The following is a 22,778-nucleotide window of genomic DNA, read 5'->3' as shown; positions in this document are numbered from 1 at the left end:
GGCCTGATTGCCTGCAGAAATGAAGACGAGATGATCGACTTATGAGCTGCTGATGACAATGCCCAGTCATAAAAAAAAAAACATGAGTGACAGCGTCTTAAAATGTGTTCACTTTTTATTTTAAAAAAGACATTAAATACAAATTATATTTTGAATCAAAATCATTTCCTTTCTCAAAGAAAATAATATCTGTGTGATTTCTAGTTTAGTATCATGAAAAGCTTGAATCAATAAACAAAAAAAAAAACATAAACAACTCTTTGAAGGATAAACTTGAATTGAAAAACATAATACATTTACCCGTGAACAGAGAGAGTCTTAACGTGACCAGCAGGGAAAAATAAAAAGTGACATTACAGAAATGTGACCCTGGCTCTGCATGAACAGACTGAGGCGGGATGGCTGGGTGTACATGGAGAGAAGTGACTTAGTGAGAGGTGAGAGGTTCACTGGCCTTAAGAAGCAGTGAACTAAGATGACCAGAGACCTGAGTGCCTGACTGACACAGATTTGCCCGAGGCTGGAAGTTGCCTGCTGGGCATGGAGCTTACCAATGACACTGCTGAGCAACAGAAGGAAAAGGTTCATTAAAAAATAAAACATTCATTAGTGATTATATTCCCCAAAATACACTGAATCCTATAGACTTTGCTGTGCAATCGGTGAGTCACTGAATTGTTCATAAGAAAACCTAGTTTGGATCAGCTTATAATTCTTTCTTAGATAAATATTTTTTTTTTTAAGTACTGTACATGATGTCTAGTCAGACACATAGCTGGCCAGGAAATAATAATAATAATAATAATATATAAAAAGACACACTTACAAATATTAGGGAGGGAATAGCTTAAACATATTTTTATGTATGTTCCTCCCCTTACATCAAGTCTTTGAATAGATGGGATATAGCACCAACAGGCTGGTTGTAAGTTGCTGCTGTCTGTTAGAGGAAGTGTACAGCCGATTTCATGCTACCAAGCTACTGGGCGAGCATTCTCTGTCGGCACTCTCTCCACTTTTCAAGTCTTTACACAGGATATGGGAGAGCATCGGGCAGGAAGCTCCTCGGGGAGGACCACGCCTCCTAGCTCAGACCCCCTACCACTTGTGTGAATGCATATTTGGTGCTGTGTCCACCTTGTGGAGATTTGTTGGCATACGATCATACAAGCATTTTTTCAAAGAAACAACAACAACAAAAAAGAAAACAGTTGCACTGAATGAAGAATTTCTGAGGGGCGTTCGCTAAGTTTGCTGTCAGAAGTCCTGGTGTAGCTTTTTTCTTTCTTTCTTTCTTTTTTTTTTTTTTTCCTTCCTGGATTATTATTGTTTTCCTACAATATCATGCTGTTTCATCTAACATTACCTCTGAGGAAAGGTATGCAGATGCAGATAGGTCCAATTGTCTTTAACTGCATGCATTGACGAGTAGCAGCGCAGCTAAAGTGCTTTAAGTGCTTGTGCTTGAAGCATAGGGGCAGCTGGCACCTGCGGCGGGGTGAGCCGGTCACACCGGGATCGCCCCGTTCAAACAAGCCTACACCAGGTAGCACCACTGACAGGAAGAGGACCGGAGGTGGACAGGGTGCTGGAGTGAGGAAAAACAGTTTGGGTTAGAGGGTTGAAGACGAGGACAGGGTTAGGCACAGACATAAGGACAACTTTTGGATGGGGACGGGTGGTGACTGAAGGACGTCAGCTGCACAGGAGCTGTGTGACAGACAAGGGACAAGGATAGGGATGAAGGCAAAAGATATTGGGGTAGAGAAAACGGACAATGAAAAGGGAGACATGGATGTGGACAGGAACAGCAGGAGGTGGGAAAGAGACAGACGACAGACTAATCTAACCAAACTGATCTCTAAGACTACAGGGCACTTAAAAGGAATACCCCACTGAAAAACTATCTGCCAGGTATCAAACATGTAAACCTGTGAGCATGGAAGGGATTTCTGAAGAGTTTGTAGCTTGCTCCTTTAGCAGGGCTGATTGCACAATGTCTGTTTGTTGCTAGTGTGGGTTTTAGCTGAGTGTGACAGATCTAACCACACTAGAAAAACAAACACAGTATTTCATTTTATTCATTTCATGTTTCACTTCACTACTCAGTCTGACATTGTTGTTCACATCTGAGCCAGCATAGTCATTTTCTGCTTGGAGACAGAAGCAAGAAATGTCATAATTTTCACTTTGGTTGGCTTTTTGCATCGACAGAAGAAATGTATCGATTTAGGAGTTAGTTCGGTGAGAAGAAGTTGAACAATCTGTATCATGGCATCAGTCTTATCCACTTCTGCCACCATGTCTTGGCCATTTTTCTGCCTCTCACACTAGAAGATATCATAACTCTGATTAGCTTGGCTGTTTTTCCACCTCAGAAAACAGCTGCCAATGAGCTAACCTCCCTGCAGATTTTTAGTATTCTGTTTCTCCTGAATGTAGCTAAATACACTACTTCCATGTCACATTCTTTGAACCTAACAGCTCTCTATCTGTTACAAGTAGCACACTTACACGTTTTCTGAACCTGGTTAAACATTAAAGAAGTAAACTATGTTGCACGAGTGGTTTCAGAAGCATTAAATCTACTGTAGCTGTGAATCCATGCTCAAACTGCAACTGCTGTCCTCAGCAAAAGTGCAAGCTACAAATTTGTCGACCTGAAACTAACAAAGTAAATTTTCAGCAAAGTATTCCTTTATCGATGACTGAAGAGGCTGAAGGGGAGGCGAGACATTGAAAGGTTGTTTTTTTTAAGGCACTGTAACTGCAAGGTTTGCCTCTGTTCCCTTTGCCCTGCAGAGCAGTGACAAGGAGCTCGAGTCAGCAAGGAAGACCGGTGGTGGCATTATGCTGAATTAAAAGTCAAAGCCCCGCCATCCCATAATCCTTCGCTTCAAAATGGACCCTGAGCCAGAGAGTGTTTTTTTTGTCTGCATTGTTAAACGGAGCAGGGCCTGGGGATGGGAAGTCTGAGTGACTTACAGTATCTAGACAAACACTTTTGGGAAAGCACACACTCACGGCATCTTGCACAGACATGCAGCTGTGCACACGTATGTTATGCAGGTGCTCAGACATTAATCCCACATACAGAGTCGTGGTTATACACACAGACAGACACACACAATAGAAATGGCGTTGGTGCCTTTTTTTGGGGTCACAGTCACAAACAAGTCCTCTTTAAAGTGAGTGGAAAAGTCCCTCCTTCCTCTCTCTCTAAAAGAATAGTGCAGATGATAGGATTCTCTCTCTTCCCCTTCTGTCTCAGCTTTCAGCTTAATCTGTTTTTTGTTTTTTTTTAAAGAAAGGACAGAGGTTCCCTAAGCACAGGACAGATAGCTGTGATGGACAGGAGACTGTGCTCCACCCCTTTCCCCTTCCCTCCCCCTTGTTCTCTCCCTCCCTCTCTGACAGAAATGGGACCTGAAATCAAAGGTCCAGAGTTCCTTCAAATGTTTACATAAAACTACATGCAAGAGCAAAGTGAGCTCTCTTTCTTTCTTTCTTTCTTTCTTTCTTTCTTTCTTTCTTTCTTTCTTTCTTTCTCCCTTCTTCCCTCCTTATGCTATCTTCTTCTCTCCGTCCACTCGTCGTCCCTCCATCTTCTCATTTGCTCTCCAGGTTGTAGCACTGCGTCTCGCCCCGCTCTCTGCCGTCGTAGCCGGGCAGAGGCTGCCCGTATTTGTCCACACACCAGCAGTATCCCCGCCTCCTGCCTTTGGATGGACGGCACTGAAAAAGCATGTGGAGAAGAGAACATTTAGCATGCTGCCTGGTTGCCTTTACCTAACGCTGAGCGTAAAGTAACGCGTCCAACCTTCAGGTGGCACCAGCAGGGCACAGACAAATACACCAACGTCACTCAACCAGCTCTGACTTCCATCTTTAGTTCAGAGGCAGGAGTTCGAGACTGGAAAGCAGCAGAGGATTTATCACTCTGAGACACATTGCGAAAACAGATTAGCGTTTCCACGGTGAGGAATTATTACCTTGATGCAGCTTTATCAACACCACCTTCAATGTGCATGTGTGTATTATAATGACACTCAATCTCTCTGTCGGCTTTTAAATTTTGGATGCTTGTCAGGAGGCCAAGTCATGCCTCAGCAGAACTCTAATAAGACAAACATCTCGTCAATCATGTAGAGGAATGCCCTGCTGTCTGGAACTATCACCAAGTTGGATTTTTTTTTTTTTTTTTTTTGCAGAAACTATCAGAGATAAACAACCCTGACTGTGCAGCTGCTCACTTTATGAAAGACGGCATCAAGATCAAGATCAGATCAAGATCAGAGCAGGACAGCCTCATTCAGGCAACCACGTGTGGCCAGCATGCTGTTGAGTTTGTCCAATTTAGGCACTGTGAAGGAGCTTACTTTGTGCTCCTGACCACTGGGGGTAAAAATCAGATTATTTCTGATAGAGAGGTGCAGGGAATGAGGAGCGCTCTGACTGAGTGAGAGTGAAGGAGTGTGAAGGTAAACATGGAGTTGCTAAAATATTTGCCAAGGCCAGTTGGAGGGCTGCAGGGAAACCAGCGCTGCTATTCTGGGAAGCTGGCAGACACTCAAAATCATCTGGAGCTGATTATGGCCTGCGCATGCACGTGCACGTGCACACATAAACACACATTAGCAAACATGGAGGCACACACAAACAAGAGTTGTATGTACTGTATGCATACATGCCCCCCACCTGCTTACACACATGTACGCAGTAATATCAGATGTCCCACAGGGGGCCGCGCTTTGTAGAGTGGCAACTTTATGAGCTCCATTTGGGGTACACATGAAACGATACAATCAGTGGAGCCAGGCTAAACTCAGACTCAGAATAATCCTCCTCCCACCTCCTATCATCTCCCACCGTGGGAGTGGTGACAGAGAGGTGAGGAGACCAGCCAGGACCAAGACACGCCTGTCTGTCTCGCTTGCAATGCAGTCAAAAAGTAGTGACAGTATATACACAACATGCAATCAGCATGTATATAGAGTTCAATGTGCATTTTAAACTATTTGCATATACACATGCATATATATATATACTTATACAGTACATATATATTGCTGATGTTTTCCACGCAAGGAGGAAGGAGACTTTATCTCATACCGAACATCAGTTCTGCATTATTTTTTGTTAAAGTTACATTACTGAGGTGAGGTAATCCAGTGTACACTTTTCAAACTAATCTGAACTCAATATATACCACAATGCAATAACAGTCTAACATTGAAAACGAGTGCATTCTTGACAGCTTTAGTGATGGAAATGAACAAACCATCTACGAAAACGTGTGGCTGTGGTAATGCTTCTGACTTCTCTAGAAAATGAAGTCAGCGGATGATGCTTCCACTTTCTTAGTTGCACCATTTTCAAGTTAGTAATTAGTGTGGTGTAATTAGCCTTGGAGCAAGAGTGAAGCGAAATCTTTACACTGCTAAAATTCCATTATGAGTTGACTAATGGGTTTCAACATGTGCACTGTAGTGTATTGGAAGGTTAAAAGCAGAACTGCTGTGGATAAATGAGGCAGGCATATAGAAATGTATATGTGTGTACCTACAAACTAATTAGAACCTGTCCATCTCTGGTGAACTGATTTCTCGCACTTTTTACCTTCAGGAGACCACACAAAAATAATTTGTCCACTGCTTATCAGATTAAAGTAAATGGAATGAAAATTAGCACTTTAATCTCAAAGTCATTGTCGCACTTACATTTCCAGCACCTGGGAGTGCAAAGCCAAAACCCAACTCTCTTAATACTTTCAGACTGCATTGCAGGCAGACACACAGGCTTTAGAGTGTGACCAGGTGTCTGTTTCCGGCGTAATCAACATCCACGTGCAGCCTGAGTGCATGATCAAAGGCAGCTTTATAGAGACACAGGCCTATTAAAATACCTCACCAACAACTACTGCAGCAGTCTGGGGGCAAGTACGTAGGCCAACACGCCCCATTCTCACACACTAACATCATCGAGGGATTCTTTTTGGTGAACTCAGTTTTCCTCTTAGCTACCTCTCCCGTTCTTCCTCCTCCTCATCTGTCTCACTCTTGTTTTCTGTCTCTCTCTCCACTCCTCCCTACATCCCCTCTCAAGGTGCCATCGTCTCAGTCTGCGGACAGCTTCTATTTTAGCCCTGACCCAGTGGACAAGACTGCGGAGAGGAGCTTAACATTGTGTTCCTCTGCTCTGGTTAATGATGATAGAGTCCTGCATGTGCCTGGTGTGTGTGTTTGTGACTGTGTGCATGTCTATATGCGTGTGTGTGTGTGTGTGTGTGTGTGTGTGTGTGTGTGTATGGCAGGGTTGAAAAGCCAAAGGAAAGACGGAAGGGAGAGGAAGAGCAAAATGTGCATGTGTGCATTCCCCTGTTGCTTGGCTACCTTTGAGTTTCCGCTCAGTCTCTCTTTCATCTGTGAACTATTAGCAGTCATCTCAAGCAATCCTTTCTTTACTGCTTCAATCCACACACACACACACAAACACGATGTAGGACAAGGCAAAACAGCAGAACATCTACTGGATGTCACTTCACATCTTTCTAATGAAGTCTCTAGAAGTAACGTTACATGCAATTCATCCCTTTTTTTGAGCTTGTTTGCACTTTTTTTTCTGTAAAAAGTGCACGTTTTTAGCACATATTTTACAAAATTACATTGTTTTCTTCTTAAGACAGCACAATGAAGTGTATCTGCAGTCTCAACATTAAGCAATAGATTCAACAACCAGGGCCTTGAAAATGCATACAAATTCTGAGAGATATAGAAGAAATACTTGTAGAAGGTATCAAACACTCAGTCTGTGTAAACTTGAAAGGTGACTATCATGAGTTTGTACTTTGCTGAGATCTGAAACAACACACGTGGCCTATCTTCACAGAAGAAAAGCATAAAAGGCGACAAAGTTCATAAAAATTCAGTTGAAGGTACGTATCGTTGACAGTCTCATACTATAAAGACTAAGTTTTGAAACTCTAACTGCTGAAACATCTTATTAGCTGTAGCTTAATTTCAAAAGTATTTTTTTGCATTAAATGCAGAATGTGACATTTGATTGGCATGATGTGACATTTACAAATATGTAAGTGCTTTGATTGATCAGTGTTGGAATTTTGAGGCTGATGCAGATATTGTTATTGTAGTGTTTACGGAACACAAAATCAGTCCATACTCGTCTTTTAACACAGATCCATTAACTCCTTAAACTTTCTGGCAAAGATCCATTTTCTCAGTTTTCCTTTTTATATGTTGTTGTTGTTGTCTTCATTTGATAGCAAATAGTAGAGATGCACAGGAAACATGGGAAGCTGGACAGCACAGAATAGGTCCAAAGAGCCAGGATTCACAACGGCTGCTGTTAAAGGCATTGTAGCCCATCTACACACAAGAACACAAGCAAGCACACAAATGGAGAGATGAATCACGGACTGCACTATGTTGCTTCAGCAGTAGTAGTTTTAAAAATTCATTGGAGCAATGTTGAAACTGTTGTGTTTTGCCGTATAACTACGCTACTGAAATCATATTATATGAACCTTTAATCCAAGTAGACTGCCTTATATGAAGGAGCAAGTCATAAACTTTTCAAATTTCAAACACACATAAGGTGAATAGTTGATACTTAACACATAGTTTTTTTGTAAGAATACCCCTTTAATGTGCTCACTGATCCCACCATCCTGAACCACAGAGTCTAAACACTGGGTCAGCCCAGACCTTGTGCCCTACATTCTGAGCCTCACAGTTCCAGCACTGGCCCTGCGTGGTCCACATGACCGTCACTAAAAAAAACACATTTCATTCACCCTTCACATTCATAATGCTACCTTTATGAGGTGTGTATGCGTGTGTGTTGTGCGTATGAATGTGTGCTCTTGTGATGCCGGTCTTTATAGCTAATAGCAGCGCCGCTGGGCTTCACGGACATTAAAAAGAGCCTGGTTTGACCACAGGATAAACACAAGCTCATAAAATGCAATGTGTTTGTGTGTGTGTGTCTATGTGTGAGTGTGTATAGGGGCACATGTATATGTATTCGTGTAAAAGAGGTGCATCTGTGCGCGTGTGTGTTTCCAAGTGCATTGGTAGTAGCTGCAGGATATTGCTTTTTCTAAAAAAATAAAAAATAAAAAAATTGTTTATTGAGAGTGAATTCAACGCCAGAATAATTTGTGTTTGTTTTAGGAGAATGAGGCCCACAAACTTTAAAATAGAAACTTAAATATGACTTTACAAAGTTTGCCAAGCACAGGGCTCGACAGGAACAGGTAAGATCAATATCCGCAATGGATGGATGTGATGAAACAATTTGGAGATAGTAATGGGACAACATGGGTGGGAGAAGTTTTAAATGGAGCACATTTAGTCAATTAGATGTTGACAGACATATATAATAGAATTTCCAATATTTGCATGCACAGCTTCCTTAATGTAAAAATAAGCTATTTTGCTCTAATTTATATCATTGTAACCTATGATGGGCATACTTTTGAAACTAAACAATTGCCATGTATAATAGAAACCCTTTCAGACACAGAGTTTAATCTGAACTTACATTATTTGTAAGGAAAAAACATGAATTTTAACATAATGACTACAATCACTATTTAGAATTAGAGGCCTAAACATATTAAGTAAGCGGGACACTGACAGGAATCTATGTACCTTATTTTTTTAGGTAGTAGCAGAGTTGCTAACATTGAGATGATACAGTATATTGACTTTTTGAACATGAAATGAAAACTTTGTAAAAAAAAAAAAGTTATTCTCCAACATATTAAAAAGCATACTTCTGGTATCAGCATCAATGTTAAAAAATATTACTTATTACATAAATAACCTCCCCCTCATAATAAATTATCCTTTGAGCCAGACTGAGTAATTACTTAGGATATTGGAGCCAGAGCATGTTGACACTGATGTCAAAGCCAAACCACAAATGGTATGCCGGAGGCCTCCCAAAGGGGATAAGACATCCACTGCACGTGCCTTATAGTGACGTTAACTGTTTCCCCATGGCTGAGCTGGGTTTAACACACCTGCCCAAATACTATAGGAAATCACAACACAGTTAATCCCATTGTCGTCCATTTTAGAAGGCTTGGTCTAATCTTTAACCCACAGCCTCTTCATCCAGGAGGATAAGTGAGAGTGGAACAAATAAGTCTAGTTGGGAATTGCAAAGCTTCACAAGCCTCTTGAAGAGTCCAGGTTACAAGCAGTAATGTCTCTTAACTAAGGTAGTCACCCTGGAAGCTGAGCTCTGTCACCGTGTTGTGAGGTTGTAGCAGATCAATATTTATATCAATGAGAAACATTTGACCAGATCTGAACAGGATAAGCAGACCTCAGACACTACTAGAATGAAGGTGAAAGGAGAAGACTGTTATAAGATTAATCTCCTTCACTGACATTCCTGCCAGGATCTTCAAGCCACAAAGAAGGCAGTTTTACTTCATGTATAAAATTGTGAAAGAAGACTCCTCAAGTCTGCTGGGACTCACTGCACAGAGATGCAGAAATTCAGACAGAACAGATATGTGACTATATTGACACACGGGAGTATCAAAAACTTCAAAGGATCCTGGTATTTGCCTCATTATACAATCTAACACTACACTAAGGACAGGATTGTCTTCAGATGTTCATTCATTTACTGTCCCTGTGTGACCCTGTCCAGGATGTACACTGCCTTCACACCAAGTCAGCTGGGATAGGCTCCAGCCCCCCACAACCATATAGAGGATAAAGTAGTGTAAAGATTAAGGATAGGTGGATGGATTTTCAATCATTTGCAAGGGACAGTCACTGAGTAGTCATCCCACTCACGGCCCTCTCTTGGTTCTTCCCTCCTTGGAGAGCTCCTTAGACTAGACACAATCACCAACAACTAATGACTGTCAGTGGTGATATCAGAGACATGTTTGACCCAGTTAGGATTCTTCCCACTGACCGTTACCTGCTCTGCTACACTTCGGAGGGGTTTGGTGAGAGCAAAAGAACCACCAGTGTATTTTCAGCTCTTTAGCACCACTTGCACTGCCGTGTAAGTGTTGTGCCATCTGAAAACTGTATCAACATGTGCTACACAACAAAGCAGGTAAAATGAACACATCTTGACATCCATTGAACTGTATGTGGACAACTGCCTCCAGAGTCTTGGGACAGGAAGTTCAGGGAAATTACATCCCTGTCACTGAACTTGCTCATCAATGAATATTGATGAGCAAGGGCATGTCTGTATTGCATTTGTCGTGGCAGGATTTTGTGTGGTGCCTAAAAAAAACAACTTTTCATGGCCAGTCTCAAACCTGTGTGGTATTCACTAGTTCTTATTTGGCAATGGCCCTGCTGAACGAGTTAACACTTCTAATTTAACCCATCACTCCATGGTTTGACAATGCAGCTATCCTGCACTTGTTTGCAGAAATCTGGGAACTTACTGGCTCAGCTAACTGGAGATATGGGAACATGACAAGCAATTGAGGAACAAGTGTTCATAGGTGGGCTTGTCAGCAGCCCATCTTCAACTTTATAAGCATCCATTATGGTCACCTGAAGAAGGCTGCTTTAAGCCTCATGCCATTCAGATTTGGCAGCAGATTGCTTTCCTGCTTAACTCACTGCACTTGGGAGGATATGGAGAGAAAAAATAAAAGTGTGGAAGCTGCTCTATAAAAAGTTTAGAAAGACCAAAAAATCACCTAAGCCATTGTACAGTCCTGTTGTCTGCTGTTGTGGCAGTATTCAGTGTAATTCAGCTGCCTCTAAATCTGTGCGGAAAACTGTGATTCAGGTTGTGACTGTGATTGTTCTACCAGAAGGTTTTCACATGATCTTTTGGCCAGATTGCTCACCACTAATCACACCTAATGTCATTCTAAGTCCTGCTTATTGCTTGCCATGGTGATGGCGGCATACATAGATGCAGCAGCCCCTTCAGGAGACAGCGAAAGTGAACATTTTGAGTGTCTTGCCTATCCCAGATGTTCATTACGCAAAACTTACAGCCGAGAGACTTTGCTGAACATCAGGGCAATAAACAGCACCAAAACTGTGGCGTTGTGATTTGGACATACTACACCAACAAGGAGTCTGATTGGAGACTACGCCAGCAGTTACCCAAGAGAGAAGGAAGCGCAAACAGTACGAACGTAAGCAAAGGAAGAGGAAGCGGGCCAGGATCCATGCTAGGTTAAAGGCTAACCCCTCCAGACCAGCAGGACTGTCCTCCTGCTCTCCAATGTCCGCTCCCTCCACAACAAGCTGGATTTTCAAGCTATGTTTGCTGAGAAAAACCCACAGAGAGTGGAGGGTCTGCTGTGTGTTTGCTTTTACAGAAACATGGCTCCATGGCAACATCCCAGACGGACATACAGCTGAAAGGGACGACATTATTACGGGCGGACAGACAGACAGCTAGCTCTGGGCAGCATCTGCATCTTCACTATCGTCACACCATCATGTGTGTCTTTGTGTCCCTGAAGACCTACCAGGACCTGAAGAGGTTGGCCATGTTCAACATGATGGCGGCGCACATGGACACAGCGGCCCCTTCAGGAGACAGCGAGAGTGAACGTTTTAGTGTCCTGCCTATCCCAGATGTGCATTACTCAAAACTTACTAATTAAATGATCCTGAGGAAATGGTTTCTCATCTTGCCTGTACTACTGTGTATGTAGACAATATGACAATAAACTTAATTTGATTTGATTATTATTTCAGGCTGCTGTTTTAACTGTGCTAGGACAGAATCAAGTCGGTTTAAGTTCATAACGTATAAACCATATAAAAATGATTATTTGATATTATTGGTTGATTATGGTAATGACATTAACTTATAAAACCCTGCTCTTTGTTCCTTTGTGTGTATTTTCTGTTTACTGCAGGTCACTGGCAAAACTTTTAACTGTGCCACATGCCTCATTCTGAGTTATATCCATTCAACTTACAAACTTTGGGCCATACATTCTAACTAGAGTAATACCTTTAGGACTACTCAGGCAGCAAAGTTAATAACCATGAGGAAACCTTCCGTCTGTAATAATTACTCTGCTCTCTATATTATGCAACAGTCACCGCAATTTTTTAAAATTTATTTTTGTTTTTTTATGAAAAAAGAACCAAAGTGAGAATAAAGAAGCAATGAATTAGAAATCCAGGGAGACGGGGTGACACAATAGCTGTGAGGTTTGTGAGCATACCACATCAATGCAAAGCCCCTTAAGCAGTGAGTCCCCGGTTCGATTCCCAGCTGGCTGGACCTTTACTGCATATCATTGCCCTGCTCTCTTTCCCCACCTTTCCTGTCTGTCTCTACTGGGACTATAAAAAAAAAAGGCAAAAATGCCAAAAAACTATCTTAAAAAAAGTCCTGAGAGGGAAGAGAACCAGGGAGAGAGACAGAGTGAAAATAGCTGTCTGGGTCCTCGAAGGTTGGCCAGTTATTATAAAGCCATTGTGGTCAGTGTGTACGTTTCCACAGATCCTTCTGAGTCACGCTCAATAAGTCAGCCCTTATGGGCCTGGCACTGTCAGTACTCAGTGAGGGAGGAGGCAGAAGGGTACGCAGGCACCTGGCTCACATCCTTAACCCACGGCCTCCTCCTCCTCTTCTTCCTCTCAACACACACACCAAACTCTAAAAGAGTACACAGAGAGACGCAGACACTGTCGTCCCATTCACAACCCTCTGCGGGGTGATTCCTGGCCAAACAAGGAAGGAAAAGCCAGGTGGGCGGAAGGGCAGGATGGACAGAATGATGGAGCGGGCAGGCAGAACAAAAGACGGGTGGATGACTGTAGGCAGGGCACAATGGAGGTAATGATGGGTGGGTGAAATGATGAATAAGAGAGAGAGAGTGAGACTTTGAGGGGTGTAATGAGTGGCTCAGTGTTGGGAATGCATGGCCTGAACTGGGATACTGAGCCAATTCATATAACTGCTGCTAAAAATAGGTTTCTCTGTACTGTAGCTGAGGTAGGGCTCAACTTCTCTTGCAGGCCTGAAGCACTCACATTACCAGCAACATACAGAAAACCACACATATAGATTCAACCTTTTCCTGGCCCTGTTGTTGATGTTGCTCAACTTGAAATCATATTGAGTCATATAGATATTAAGCATTAAGGGTGGATAAACTATCACCACCCATGCAGGATAATTCCCTTCTTCAGAAGTCATCTGTTTGCTGCTTCTTTCTGTAACCCCAATTATCATATCGACTTTACAGGAGTGAATTCATGTTTTTCTGAACCTCTTTATTTTATTCTCCTCACAGGCTACGTTGCTGTCAACAATTTCCTTTAAACATATAAGAGCATCACGATGAATTCCTTTAACCAAACAGGTTGCATGGTTATTATCCCATTCTTCTCCACAACAGCAGGCTTTGCACCTTTGACTTTGGCTGTTCTGAAAAAGCCACAGTCAAAAACCTGTTCTGATAAAGCTTCATACAAACTTTACTTTAGATGTGGTCAGACAGCACATTGTACAAAGTCCTGTTTAGAGCTTTTATCCATCTTTTTTTTTTTTTCTTTTTACAGTGGATTGATGGATGGTCCTTCCATCCATTTAATAGCGAAATAGTCAAAAAAAAAAGCTGTGACAGTGAGCAGCATAACCACAGAGTACATAGAGAGTTCAGTAAAGAAGCAAACTTTGTGGTAATTTTTTCTTTGTCTGTTTAGTCCAGTAATGGACATAAATCTAATCCAAGAACAGTTGCCTTACTCATAACCTTTTTAGGAACTATGGACCTTTTCCTGTATTTAAAAAACGTCTTTACAACTTAAGTTGTCCAAAAAGTCGCTACACTAAATGCAAGACTTTTGTGGCCCTCAAACTTTCAGGGATGAGTCTGCTCGTGTCAGCATTGAAACTTGATAATAAAGATGTTTAAACAACAGTCTAAAGTCTCAAAATTCCAATAAAGAGCTCCCTAGCAAAAAAAAAAAAACAACAACAACTAAAACTTAACCTCTGCTAATTACTTGTGCTATTTTATGTACATAAAATAGCCAGAAGAACCCCTAATCTGCCTTTCAGGCTTTTCCATCTTCCATTTTCAACTTTGCATGTAAAATATGACATAATTGTAAAAAGCAACACACATCACACAGAATTTACATCCTAAATTAATGTCACGTTTTAATCTATCATTAGTGTAACTTCACAAACTTTCGGCCCTCTCCTTTTCCACTTCTGGATGTCTTTGTGTGGGAAAAAGTTACCTAATCCATTATCAGCATAATTCTCACAGTTCTTTATATGCAGTGAAACACAGTATCTCATCTTAGTTACTGATGATCTATCCTTCTTGGAACTACCATAAGGCATTAGCTCCCTATATAATTCCTACCATATATGAAACATGACACCAGCTACATTTTGACACTACATTAGTGTTTGATATTATAAGATGTTTGGCTGGTTTATCACTTTAGAATACAAACACAGCTTGTATATCACGTGTATAGTTACACTTCTTTTTCCTCTGTTTAGTGCTCCACCCCCCCACCAGCCCCCTCACCCATCCCTCCCCCATCACCCACCCTCCTGCTCCCTTCTTTTCACAGTATTGTCACCCTAGACGGTTCACACGGTCTCCTCTTCGCTGTGTTTCCGGTCATAAATCTCTGCAACACACCGTGAAGGCACATCCCCTCAGATGGATTTAACCCAACACCCCGCACCCCACTGGTCCTCTGAGAAAAGGGCGACAAGAGTTGGCACACTGCTGCGCACGCATTTACACACACACAGACAAGATCTGACACTTTCTGGGTCGATATTTGTTGATGAAATCCAGGAAAAGAACAAGGAAGAGTCTGACTTTAATAAAAGTAACAATGAGACCACACTTTAGAGACTGTGGGGAAAGAGTGAGGTGAGAATCGAAAGAATGATTTTATTCTCTGTGTGTTTGTGAGTTATGGCTTGAGCTGGACTCTGACTCATGGTGCTTGTGGGGGGTTTTTGGTGACTCATGCTTTTCTCAGAATGGGCTCTAGGGTTAGGAATTCCTCCGATAAGACTCCCAGTCTGTGGAAATAGGATGGTGGTATTTATTGGACATGCTGTGTGTCCCAACAATGTCCCCACAAGCCCTCCCCTCCACCCGCCACCTTCCCCTTTCTTAGTCCTCCTTCCATCAGGTCAGCACATGTCATCCATCGAACTACTCTGATGAATTTTAGCTTCCTTGTTTTTTTCCCTGTCTTTAGAAATGAGCAAGCTATGGGTGGCCCCAGTCTGCTGCACCACGGACAAGAAAAACTAAACCAGTGACAGCCTGTTTGTTTTTTTTACCTCACCAACAGCACCCCACACCTACACACCCTCACCAAAACTACCGCCATCAAACAAGCGCCATACATACACTCCACTGCTGCCACATCTACCGTGCCACACACACTCCCAGACCACATTCTTACATCCCTACCCCCCACACTCTCCCACACCACACACCCACAAACACACCTGACCGACTTCATTTCCTGTGAGGCATGAGTCAGACGGCTGCAGTGCATTTACCGGAGTAATACATGGTTATTAGCCATTCTGATAATATAGTGTTGATGTGGCTGTCAAGGCAACCTGAGCTGCAAAAAAAGGGGATTGTGCATGTGTGGGTGGTTGGGATGAGTCTTTGAGGATTCTTTGGAAGTGTTCAGGCATGTGGTAGGTCTATTTGCATGTCCGGAGGTGTGTGTGTGTGCATATGTGGATGTGACAGTGTGTAAAAGAAACAAGTGAGATGAAACAGCAGGGAGAGCCATTCACCTGTTTTTTCTTGTAGAAGCCCTTTCTGTCACAGTTGGGTATGCGGAAGCCTCTTGGGTTGAGCACGTTGCTGATTTTAAGACTGTTCAGAATACTCTCCATCTCCCGCCGACACGGGCCCTAGAGACACGGCAAACACATCCCAATGACGCAAAATTTTACACTCTCATCATCACACACATGAAGAACATCAGGCATGTTCACACAACTTCAAAAGTTTGTGGTCAGCATCAAAGTCTATAAAAGTTAATCTCTTGAGTCCTAAATGTCCCATTAATTATCCCACAAAACAGCTCTAAAGTTATCTATTAATTAGTAAGCTAAAGGTATCGCAGCATGACAATTAAGATTACATCCTCATCCTTTAAACCATATGATGTTTAAATTCAGAGAAACACTAAAATCAAACATGCAAGAAATTTGCTCTGCTGAGTTTCAAAAAGCTTGTGCATTGCTTGTCTGACGAACATCGAGCTGCAGAAATGGACCCACTGTTAGGTCCAGCCTGAAGAAGTTAAATCCAAAAGTCACATATCAACTTGGTAAAAAAAAGTGGCACCTTCTGTTACAAAGCTTTTGTAATCAAAGCTGATGATGTTTAAATGATGGTAGATAACTTAAAGGTCCCCTTGTGGAACTTTTCACCACAAATTGCACTGTGACAAAGTTTTGATGCGAGATTCCCCATACTGTTTGTATCCTGTGCTTTTCCAACACGTGCATGACGCTACTCATGTATACCACCTACCATGGGTTGCTTGTGATATGCATTTTGCTGCAAAGGGCTGAGGTTAAATGGAGAGCCACTATGTCTATAGGTCCAAACAATTATCTCATGTTCTCTAATCAGTGGTTTGGGTTTTGGTCGGAGTAGAACTTCAAGTTCAGTGGCAAAGGTTGATGAGGACAGTTTGTTTTACTATACTTTCTCATATAACTATCATCATCCACTCTTTGTTAGTCCAAAAACAATAGTGGCGCCACTTTTCTGGTGAGATGTGAGCAAGCTACCTAACAAGCAGTTAGGCAAGCAAGATACCTGGCTTCATTTCATTGTTGTGTGCAAAATAAAAGAACGTTAAGGAGCTAACTAGGTAAAAAAAGGCTTTTAACCTCTTAGTGACTCCTTTCTTTTCACTGGGTATGTAAGTTTTATGTGACATTCCATTTTCACAGATGCCAAATTTATTCATTTTAAATATGTCAAAAGTAAATATTACGTGCAAAAATACTAAGTAACAGAGAACGTTAATTACTACTACTTCTTGTCTCCAAAGTAAATATTGTGTAGCTGATTATCTATTCATCTTTTCTTTTTTTTTTCCTGCATATCCGGGGGTAGCGTTGAGGTGTCAGTAGGCTAAGCAGGGCATTCCAGTCAACTGTGTCCCCAGTAGCACTTTTCAGTTCCTCCTTAAGGATCCTGAGATGATCCCAGACCAGATGAGACATTTAAACCCTCTAGCGAGATGTGGGTCTACCCTGGAGTTTTCTCCCAGTTTGACGTGCCCTTGAAAACCTCCAAAGAAAGGCGCCCTGGAGACATCCTAAGAAGATGTTTGAACCGCCTCAGCTGGCTGCTTTTGAAGCAAAGGAGCGGTGACTTTACTTTGAGCTCCCTCTGAATGTTGGAGCTCCTCAACCGATCTCTAAGACTGAGAACATTCAACATATGGAAGAAACTCATTATAGGTGCTTGTGTCCTAGACCTCATTCTTTTAGTCACTAGCTAGAGCTCATGACCACAGGTGAGAGGTGGAATGTAGATCACCTTTTCACTTAGCGTTGCTGGTGTAAAACGGCCAGGATAGGAGTCACCACCTCAAAATCTAAGACCATGGTTCCTCTCAGTTGGGGATGAGTTGCTGCCCCAAGCAAAGGAGTTTATTGTTTATTAGTAAGTAGTCCTACTCACTGGATATAGATTGCAGGTATAAACCTGCCACTGGCCGCAAATTTTGCATGACTTTTTCCTCCCCTTCTGCTATCTATGTGTATTCAAAAAACCCTCTTCTTGCTATGCAAGACCAGTTCATGAGTCACTACAGAAACTAGCAAGCAAAGAACCTAGCAAGCTAACAATATTTGCCTCTCAGTTGAACTTCTAAAGCATAGTTGTCAAAACACCAACATTATCAATGTCACATTGGAATTTGTTAAAAAAAATAAATACTGTTTACAACATGCAACGTGGCTTGAGATCGAATGATAACAATTGCGAGCTTATTAACATTAGCTCTCAAGCTAACAGCTAACATGCAAGCTAACATTTTTAGCTTTTCAGAGACAGACTCTTCTTTTCATTGAGCATGTGATGGTCATTTCTGTTTTCTAAATGCCAACATTATCAGTTGAAAATCTAAATTTGTTTAAGTTAAGTGTTCTTCACAAAATACATGACAGTAGCTAAAGAACTAATGTTGACTATTTAGCAAAAGACATGGGAAAACAACTATTTTTAGCATCTTACTGGCCTGTTCTTTGCTGAGTATGTGATGCCTGCTATGATGCTCAAAACCGAATTTGTTCAAAGGTCAGCACTGCTTACAACATGACGACTACCCAGAAAGCTGATGTTTATTTGGAATCAAAAACACATACCATGCTGGCTGACTTCTGCCTCTCAATGAGAGACTTTTTCATCTATTGGTGTTTCACATTCATCATTTCCACAGAAAGGCCTACACTATCAATTTCAAGTTTGAATGTAAATGTTGTAAACTAGTAAGAAGGCTAATAAAAAAGGACAGCTCTTTATTTTCACCCTGTTAATGACAGACTCTTCTTTTTCTTGGGATGTGTGACATGGTGTTCATAAACTGTGTGTGGCAGTGTTGTTGTCAGGAAACAGATTTATTAATTACATTTGTAAAGGACCATGTATAAGACTAAATATAAATGTTACCATTTAATGTGTTGTACAAAAGTCAGCCTAGAGCTAATTTGATCTGCAGTCTTGGAGGGGTCCTGGTTACGACATTGCTGTTTTTCTTGCAGAAAACATCACAGATTGCAACAGAAAACTCATTGCCTCTGGTGTGACTTACATACTCAGTCTCCCTCTTGCTCTCCAGGGAGAAGTTGTGCATGTCCATGTTGGCTCCTCCTGACACTGATTCCACCTTGTAGCTCTGCGTCTTTCTGTTCTGATCTTTCTGGATCAATTTGTTGTGCAGCGGAGGCCTGGTGTCCATTGATCCCCGACTGTGCCCACCCTTCACAGTGGCTACACCAGGCAACACCGTCATCGTCTGGGTCACGTTGGCACAATCTTCTACCTGATTTCCAGCATTTTCTGTATGGATAAAAATAAGTAATCAGTGCCAAAATGTTTCATTTATATTGACTAACAATTCGCAAAGACAAACAATCAAATTCAGTGACTAATTCTTTTAGCGCTACTTATTGCTGTGGGGAAAGTGTTCTATATTGTATTATAAGCTTCAAAGCACTATAAAAGCTTGTCATATTTGAACCACATTGAGAGTAGACTGTTCAGTCAATGTTTTAATTGTCTTGTCTGTATATAGAAAAAAAGGTGAATTCACATTTTTCATGCTTATTCAAAACAACTATGTTTTAAATGGTGTCTCTTGTTAATGTTGCCCAGGTTTGGTTTAAGTGCAGTGGTAGGTCATAACTGGTTGCTGATATTGCCCTGCTTTGTATTTAAAATAAAGATTTCCCATTCTAAAGGGCATATGACCATTTTTTTCTCCCCCAACTTTATCTCTAACTTCAGAATCAAAAGTCGACTTTAGTGTCCAAGTGGTGTTTTTCAGTTAGCTTGTAAAAAACTATAATACAAAATGATAAATTCCTGCTACTCTTTCACTTAATCCAACAGAGAATTCCTGACTGTGTAAGAGAGGCCTGTTTAAAACAGTCAAAATAAAGTTAGCTCATTGCCTTGTGGGCTGTTTGGAGCCAGAAATGAAGCCAAGTAATAAACAGAAACATGACGATTTCATATCCACAAATTTCCACAGTATGCAGACCAAGAGATAGAGTCACAAAGAGGAACTGAGTGTAAACAAGACATTTTAAGGACGCTGAGAAGAAAATGTTGTGTATATGTTTATGTGTGTTACAGTGGGGTGGAGAGGAGGTTAGGGCAGGTAAAGTGGAAGATGAGGGAGCAGATGTATTAATAGACCGTGGTGCTGGCAAAGATTCCTGTCAAATCGTTACAGACAGAGCAGAGCAGGGACCATCTGACTGAGAAGAAGAGAGGAGGGGGCTTCAAATACTCCTCCCTAATATAGTAGAGGACCAAACTACCCACCATGTGCCACCCGGTCGACCACACCGCCACAAGGCCACAGTCGAAGGAGCTAACTGAGCTTGGAGACAACGTCCCGTAGAGGCAGAGGGATGATGGGAACACACATGCAGCGACTCACACACACCCAAACACAGTTTTAAACCGTTAACTCAAAGCAGATTTTGTGTTCGAGAGCTGTGGTGAGGGCGGTGGACGGGCATTTAGGGGTGTAGCTCGTGTGGGCAGGCAGGCTGGCAGCCCACCCTTTCTCTGTGACCACCTGATCAATTAAGTGACGTGGTGGAGCTCCACAGTCTCCCAGGCTCACCAGAACTTAGAATAACAACATGGATGTCAACAACAGCATCAGCTGCAACAAGACAGAGTCAGAAGGCGCTCTTTAACCTGAGACACCCTCAGCATGGTTTTTCTGATCTTTTCAACTACGTCTGTAAATGCCCATAACCAAGGACAAAAATATTGAGCCCTGTTTTAGACTCCTGCAAGCATTAATTTTTATTGTCAATATAAGCTTTTATATAACCTTTCTAGGAAGTCTGGGTTGTTTTAGATAAACACATTACGCAATTTGTTTGTATAATGGCATGGGGTAAACAGCACAAACTGCGGTGAGGAGAGCTTGTTAATGTCTGGGAGGAGAGGCTGCTCTGGAGCTGGGGACTGATGGCAGTGGAAACCACGGGGTTGTGTTGACACACTTTGACCAACAGGGGCGCTTGGGATCATTTCCCTCCTTTTTCTCACCATCTCCAGTAGTGAAGATGCTGTTTAAAAAAAAAAGCATGCATTGATGCCTGTCTCACTGCTGCTATTGGTTGTGCTCAGGTTAAGATGAATGGTCTTGCTCTCACATTGGAAGAAAAAAAGAAAAAAGTTTAGACTTAAATCAGTGGTGGCAAAGGTTAAGAAACAAAGATGACTAATAAGATGATGAAGAGAAATCCAAGAGTGGCAATGTGTGTCAAGGGTGTATGACAATGTGACTGTTGATTGCTTGCACACCACACTTTACTGTGGCAAAACCAAATAACCAAGAAAATGAAAACACACACAGGGGCTCCTGAAGGCCTGACGTCAGCAGTGGCTAAACACACAGCCATGTGTATTCACATGGAGGTGGCATGTGTGCCGTCTGACCAGTGTGAGCGGCAAGCATCCGTTCACACAACCGCCCCCCCCCAACACACCTACACACGCACGCGCGCGCACACACACACACACACACACACGCACACACATACACACAAGATGCCTCTCAATATTGTACAAACATGAAACTAGAGAGTTTGCAATTGGTGCTCATTGATCATTGGTGCTGTGACTGTGTGTCTGCTTGCTTATACGGACCTCAGAGAAATGACCCCTACCTCTCCTTCCCCTTTCCCAGACAGCCAAAATGTGTTGGCCCACGTCCTGGACCAGGGAAGCAGCAGCACATATTTTCATGCTGTACAAAAATCCATGAGCTTTACTTGAAGGAAAATAAGGACATTACAGAAGACAAGGACATGGTCTGCGCTCAACCTCAGCTAAATACTGTATACTTACAGTATGTATGTGGCATTCCTTAACTATTGGTTTGAGGGAGCCAGGCTTTGTGCGTGTGTGTGTGTGTGTGTGTGTGTGTGTGTTTAGGAGAAAGGCGCAGTGTTGCCCTTTTCTTAGAAAGAAACAATCTGCAAACCCCAGACGACAAACCATAAATTTAATACATTTTATTCTGCATTTTACGCACAATGGTCCACAGCTGTGCGCACTTGGAAAAAAAATGGCAGCCTGGGAAAACAACTATTAATTGCTGCATGAACCTTACCCATGACTCTCAAACTTTCAGGAGCCCGTGTGATTTGTCAAACCCAGGCGGGCACAACACTGTGCAATGTCAAACCTCCCCTTCAAACCCTGCGCGGCCAGGATTGGTGTTCTACATGATGGTCGGTTGCAAAACGGCCAAGCGAATAAGTTTACGCACGTTTATTTGAGCCTCTTATCTTAAACCGACCACCTTTAGCTCATTCACTATCAACACTTCATCGATGTGTTCATGAGGACGGAGCTCCCCGGACCTGCTCAGCAGAGAGCAGTACCTCATGGATTGAGCGCCTGTCAAAGAAGCCACCAAATAACAAACAGACACGCGCGTACACACAAACATCAAGGTTGGCTATCTGTAAACCATAAAAAGCGCCAATGCAAAAACACCGCTTCCTACCTTGCTTTCGCGCCGGTATAAGAATGTTGTTGAGTTTTTTGGACGCGGCGCTGGAGCACACTCCCCGTCCCTCTAGCAGAGCTTGCAGGGGTCGGCTCTCCCCCGGCTGGTGCTGACAGGTCAAGCCGGAGCCGCAGCGCGCCGTGTACACTCCACACGCTTGTCCCTCACCGAGGGCGCACGTCATGCAGCAGCCGCAGCCGGGCTCCCTCACCCGCTCCGCGCAGTCCTTCGGCAGCGGCTTGCACTGGAGCAGCGCACCGGCATCGCACGGCTCACATCGGACCACCGGCCCCACCGTGCCGGCGAGCCGGGCGAACGCAGCCACCGCGGCGGCGAGACAAAGCACACAGAGACGGGGCATTCTGCCGATTAAGCTGGTCACAAAGGGACAGTATGTGAGTTGTCACGTAGGCTTAAGGGGACTCTCTGTGACACAGCGAGCCGGCTAGCCTTCTCCATCTGTATTTTCTTTTACGCGAACTT

General features: G+C 42.6%; 1 protein-coding gene across 1 annotated transcript; it reads right to left on the bottom strand.

The window, feature by feature from the left end:
- Positions 1 to 97: 97 nt before the first annotated feature.
- igfbp3 (insulin-like growth factor binding protein 3) lies at positions 98 to 22,768 on the bottom strand. Its single transcript, XM_008284071.1, has 4 exons — positions 22,293 to 22,768; positions 18,843 to 19,090; positions 15,796 to 15,915; positions 98 to 3,735 (listed from the first exon to the last, which is right to left on the bottom strand). The coding sequence occupies exons 1-4, from the start codon at positions 22,654 to 22,656 to the stop codon at positions 3,610 to 3,612; spliced, it is 858 nt and encodes a 285-aa protein (XP_008282293.1). The 5' UTR covers positions 22,657 to 22,768; the 3' UTR covers positions 98 to 3,609.
- Positions 22,769 to 22,778: the final 10 nt, after the last annotated feature.

The sequence above is a fragment of the Stegastes partitus genome, unplaced genomic scaffold, assembly GCF_000690725.1.
Source record: "Stegastes partitus isolate 25-593 unplaced genomic scaffold, Stegastes_partitus-1.0.2 Scaffold342, whole genome shotgun sequence".
NCBI classification, from domain to species: domain Eukaryota; kingdom Metazoa; phylum Chordata; class Actinopteri; family Pomacentridae; genus Stegastes; species Stegastes partitus.
Note: the sequence above shows the minus strand (reverse complement) of the source record. Positions and strands in the feature narration are given on the sequence as shown.

Excerpts from the sequence above, each read along its gene's own strand:
- igfbp3 (XM_008284071.1), bottom strand. The coding sequence starts at position 22,656 with ATGCCCCGTCTCTGTGTGCTTTGTCTCGCCGCCGCGGTGGCTGCGTTC. Across the intron at positions 19,091-22,292 it reads TATACCGGCGCGAAAGCAAG|AAAATGCTGGAAATCAGGTA; the intron begins GTAGGAAGCGGT and ends TTATCCATACAG. Across the intron at positions 3,736-15,795 it reads GCTTCTACAAGAAAAAACAG|TGCCGTCCATCCAAAGGCAG; the intron begins GTGAATGGCTCT and ends ATGCTTTTTCAG.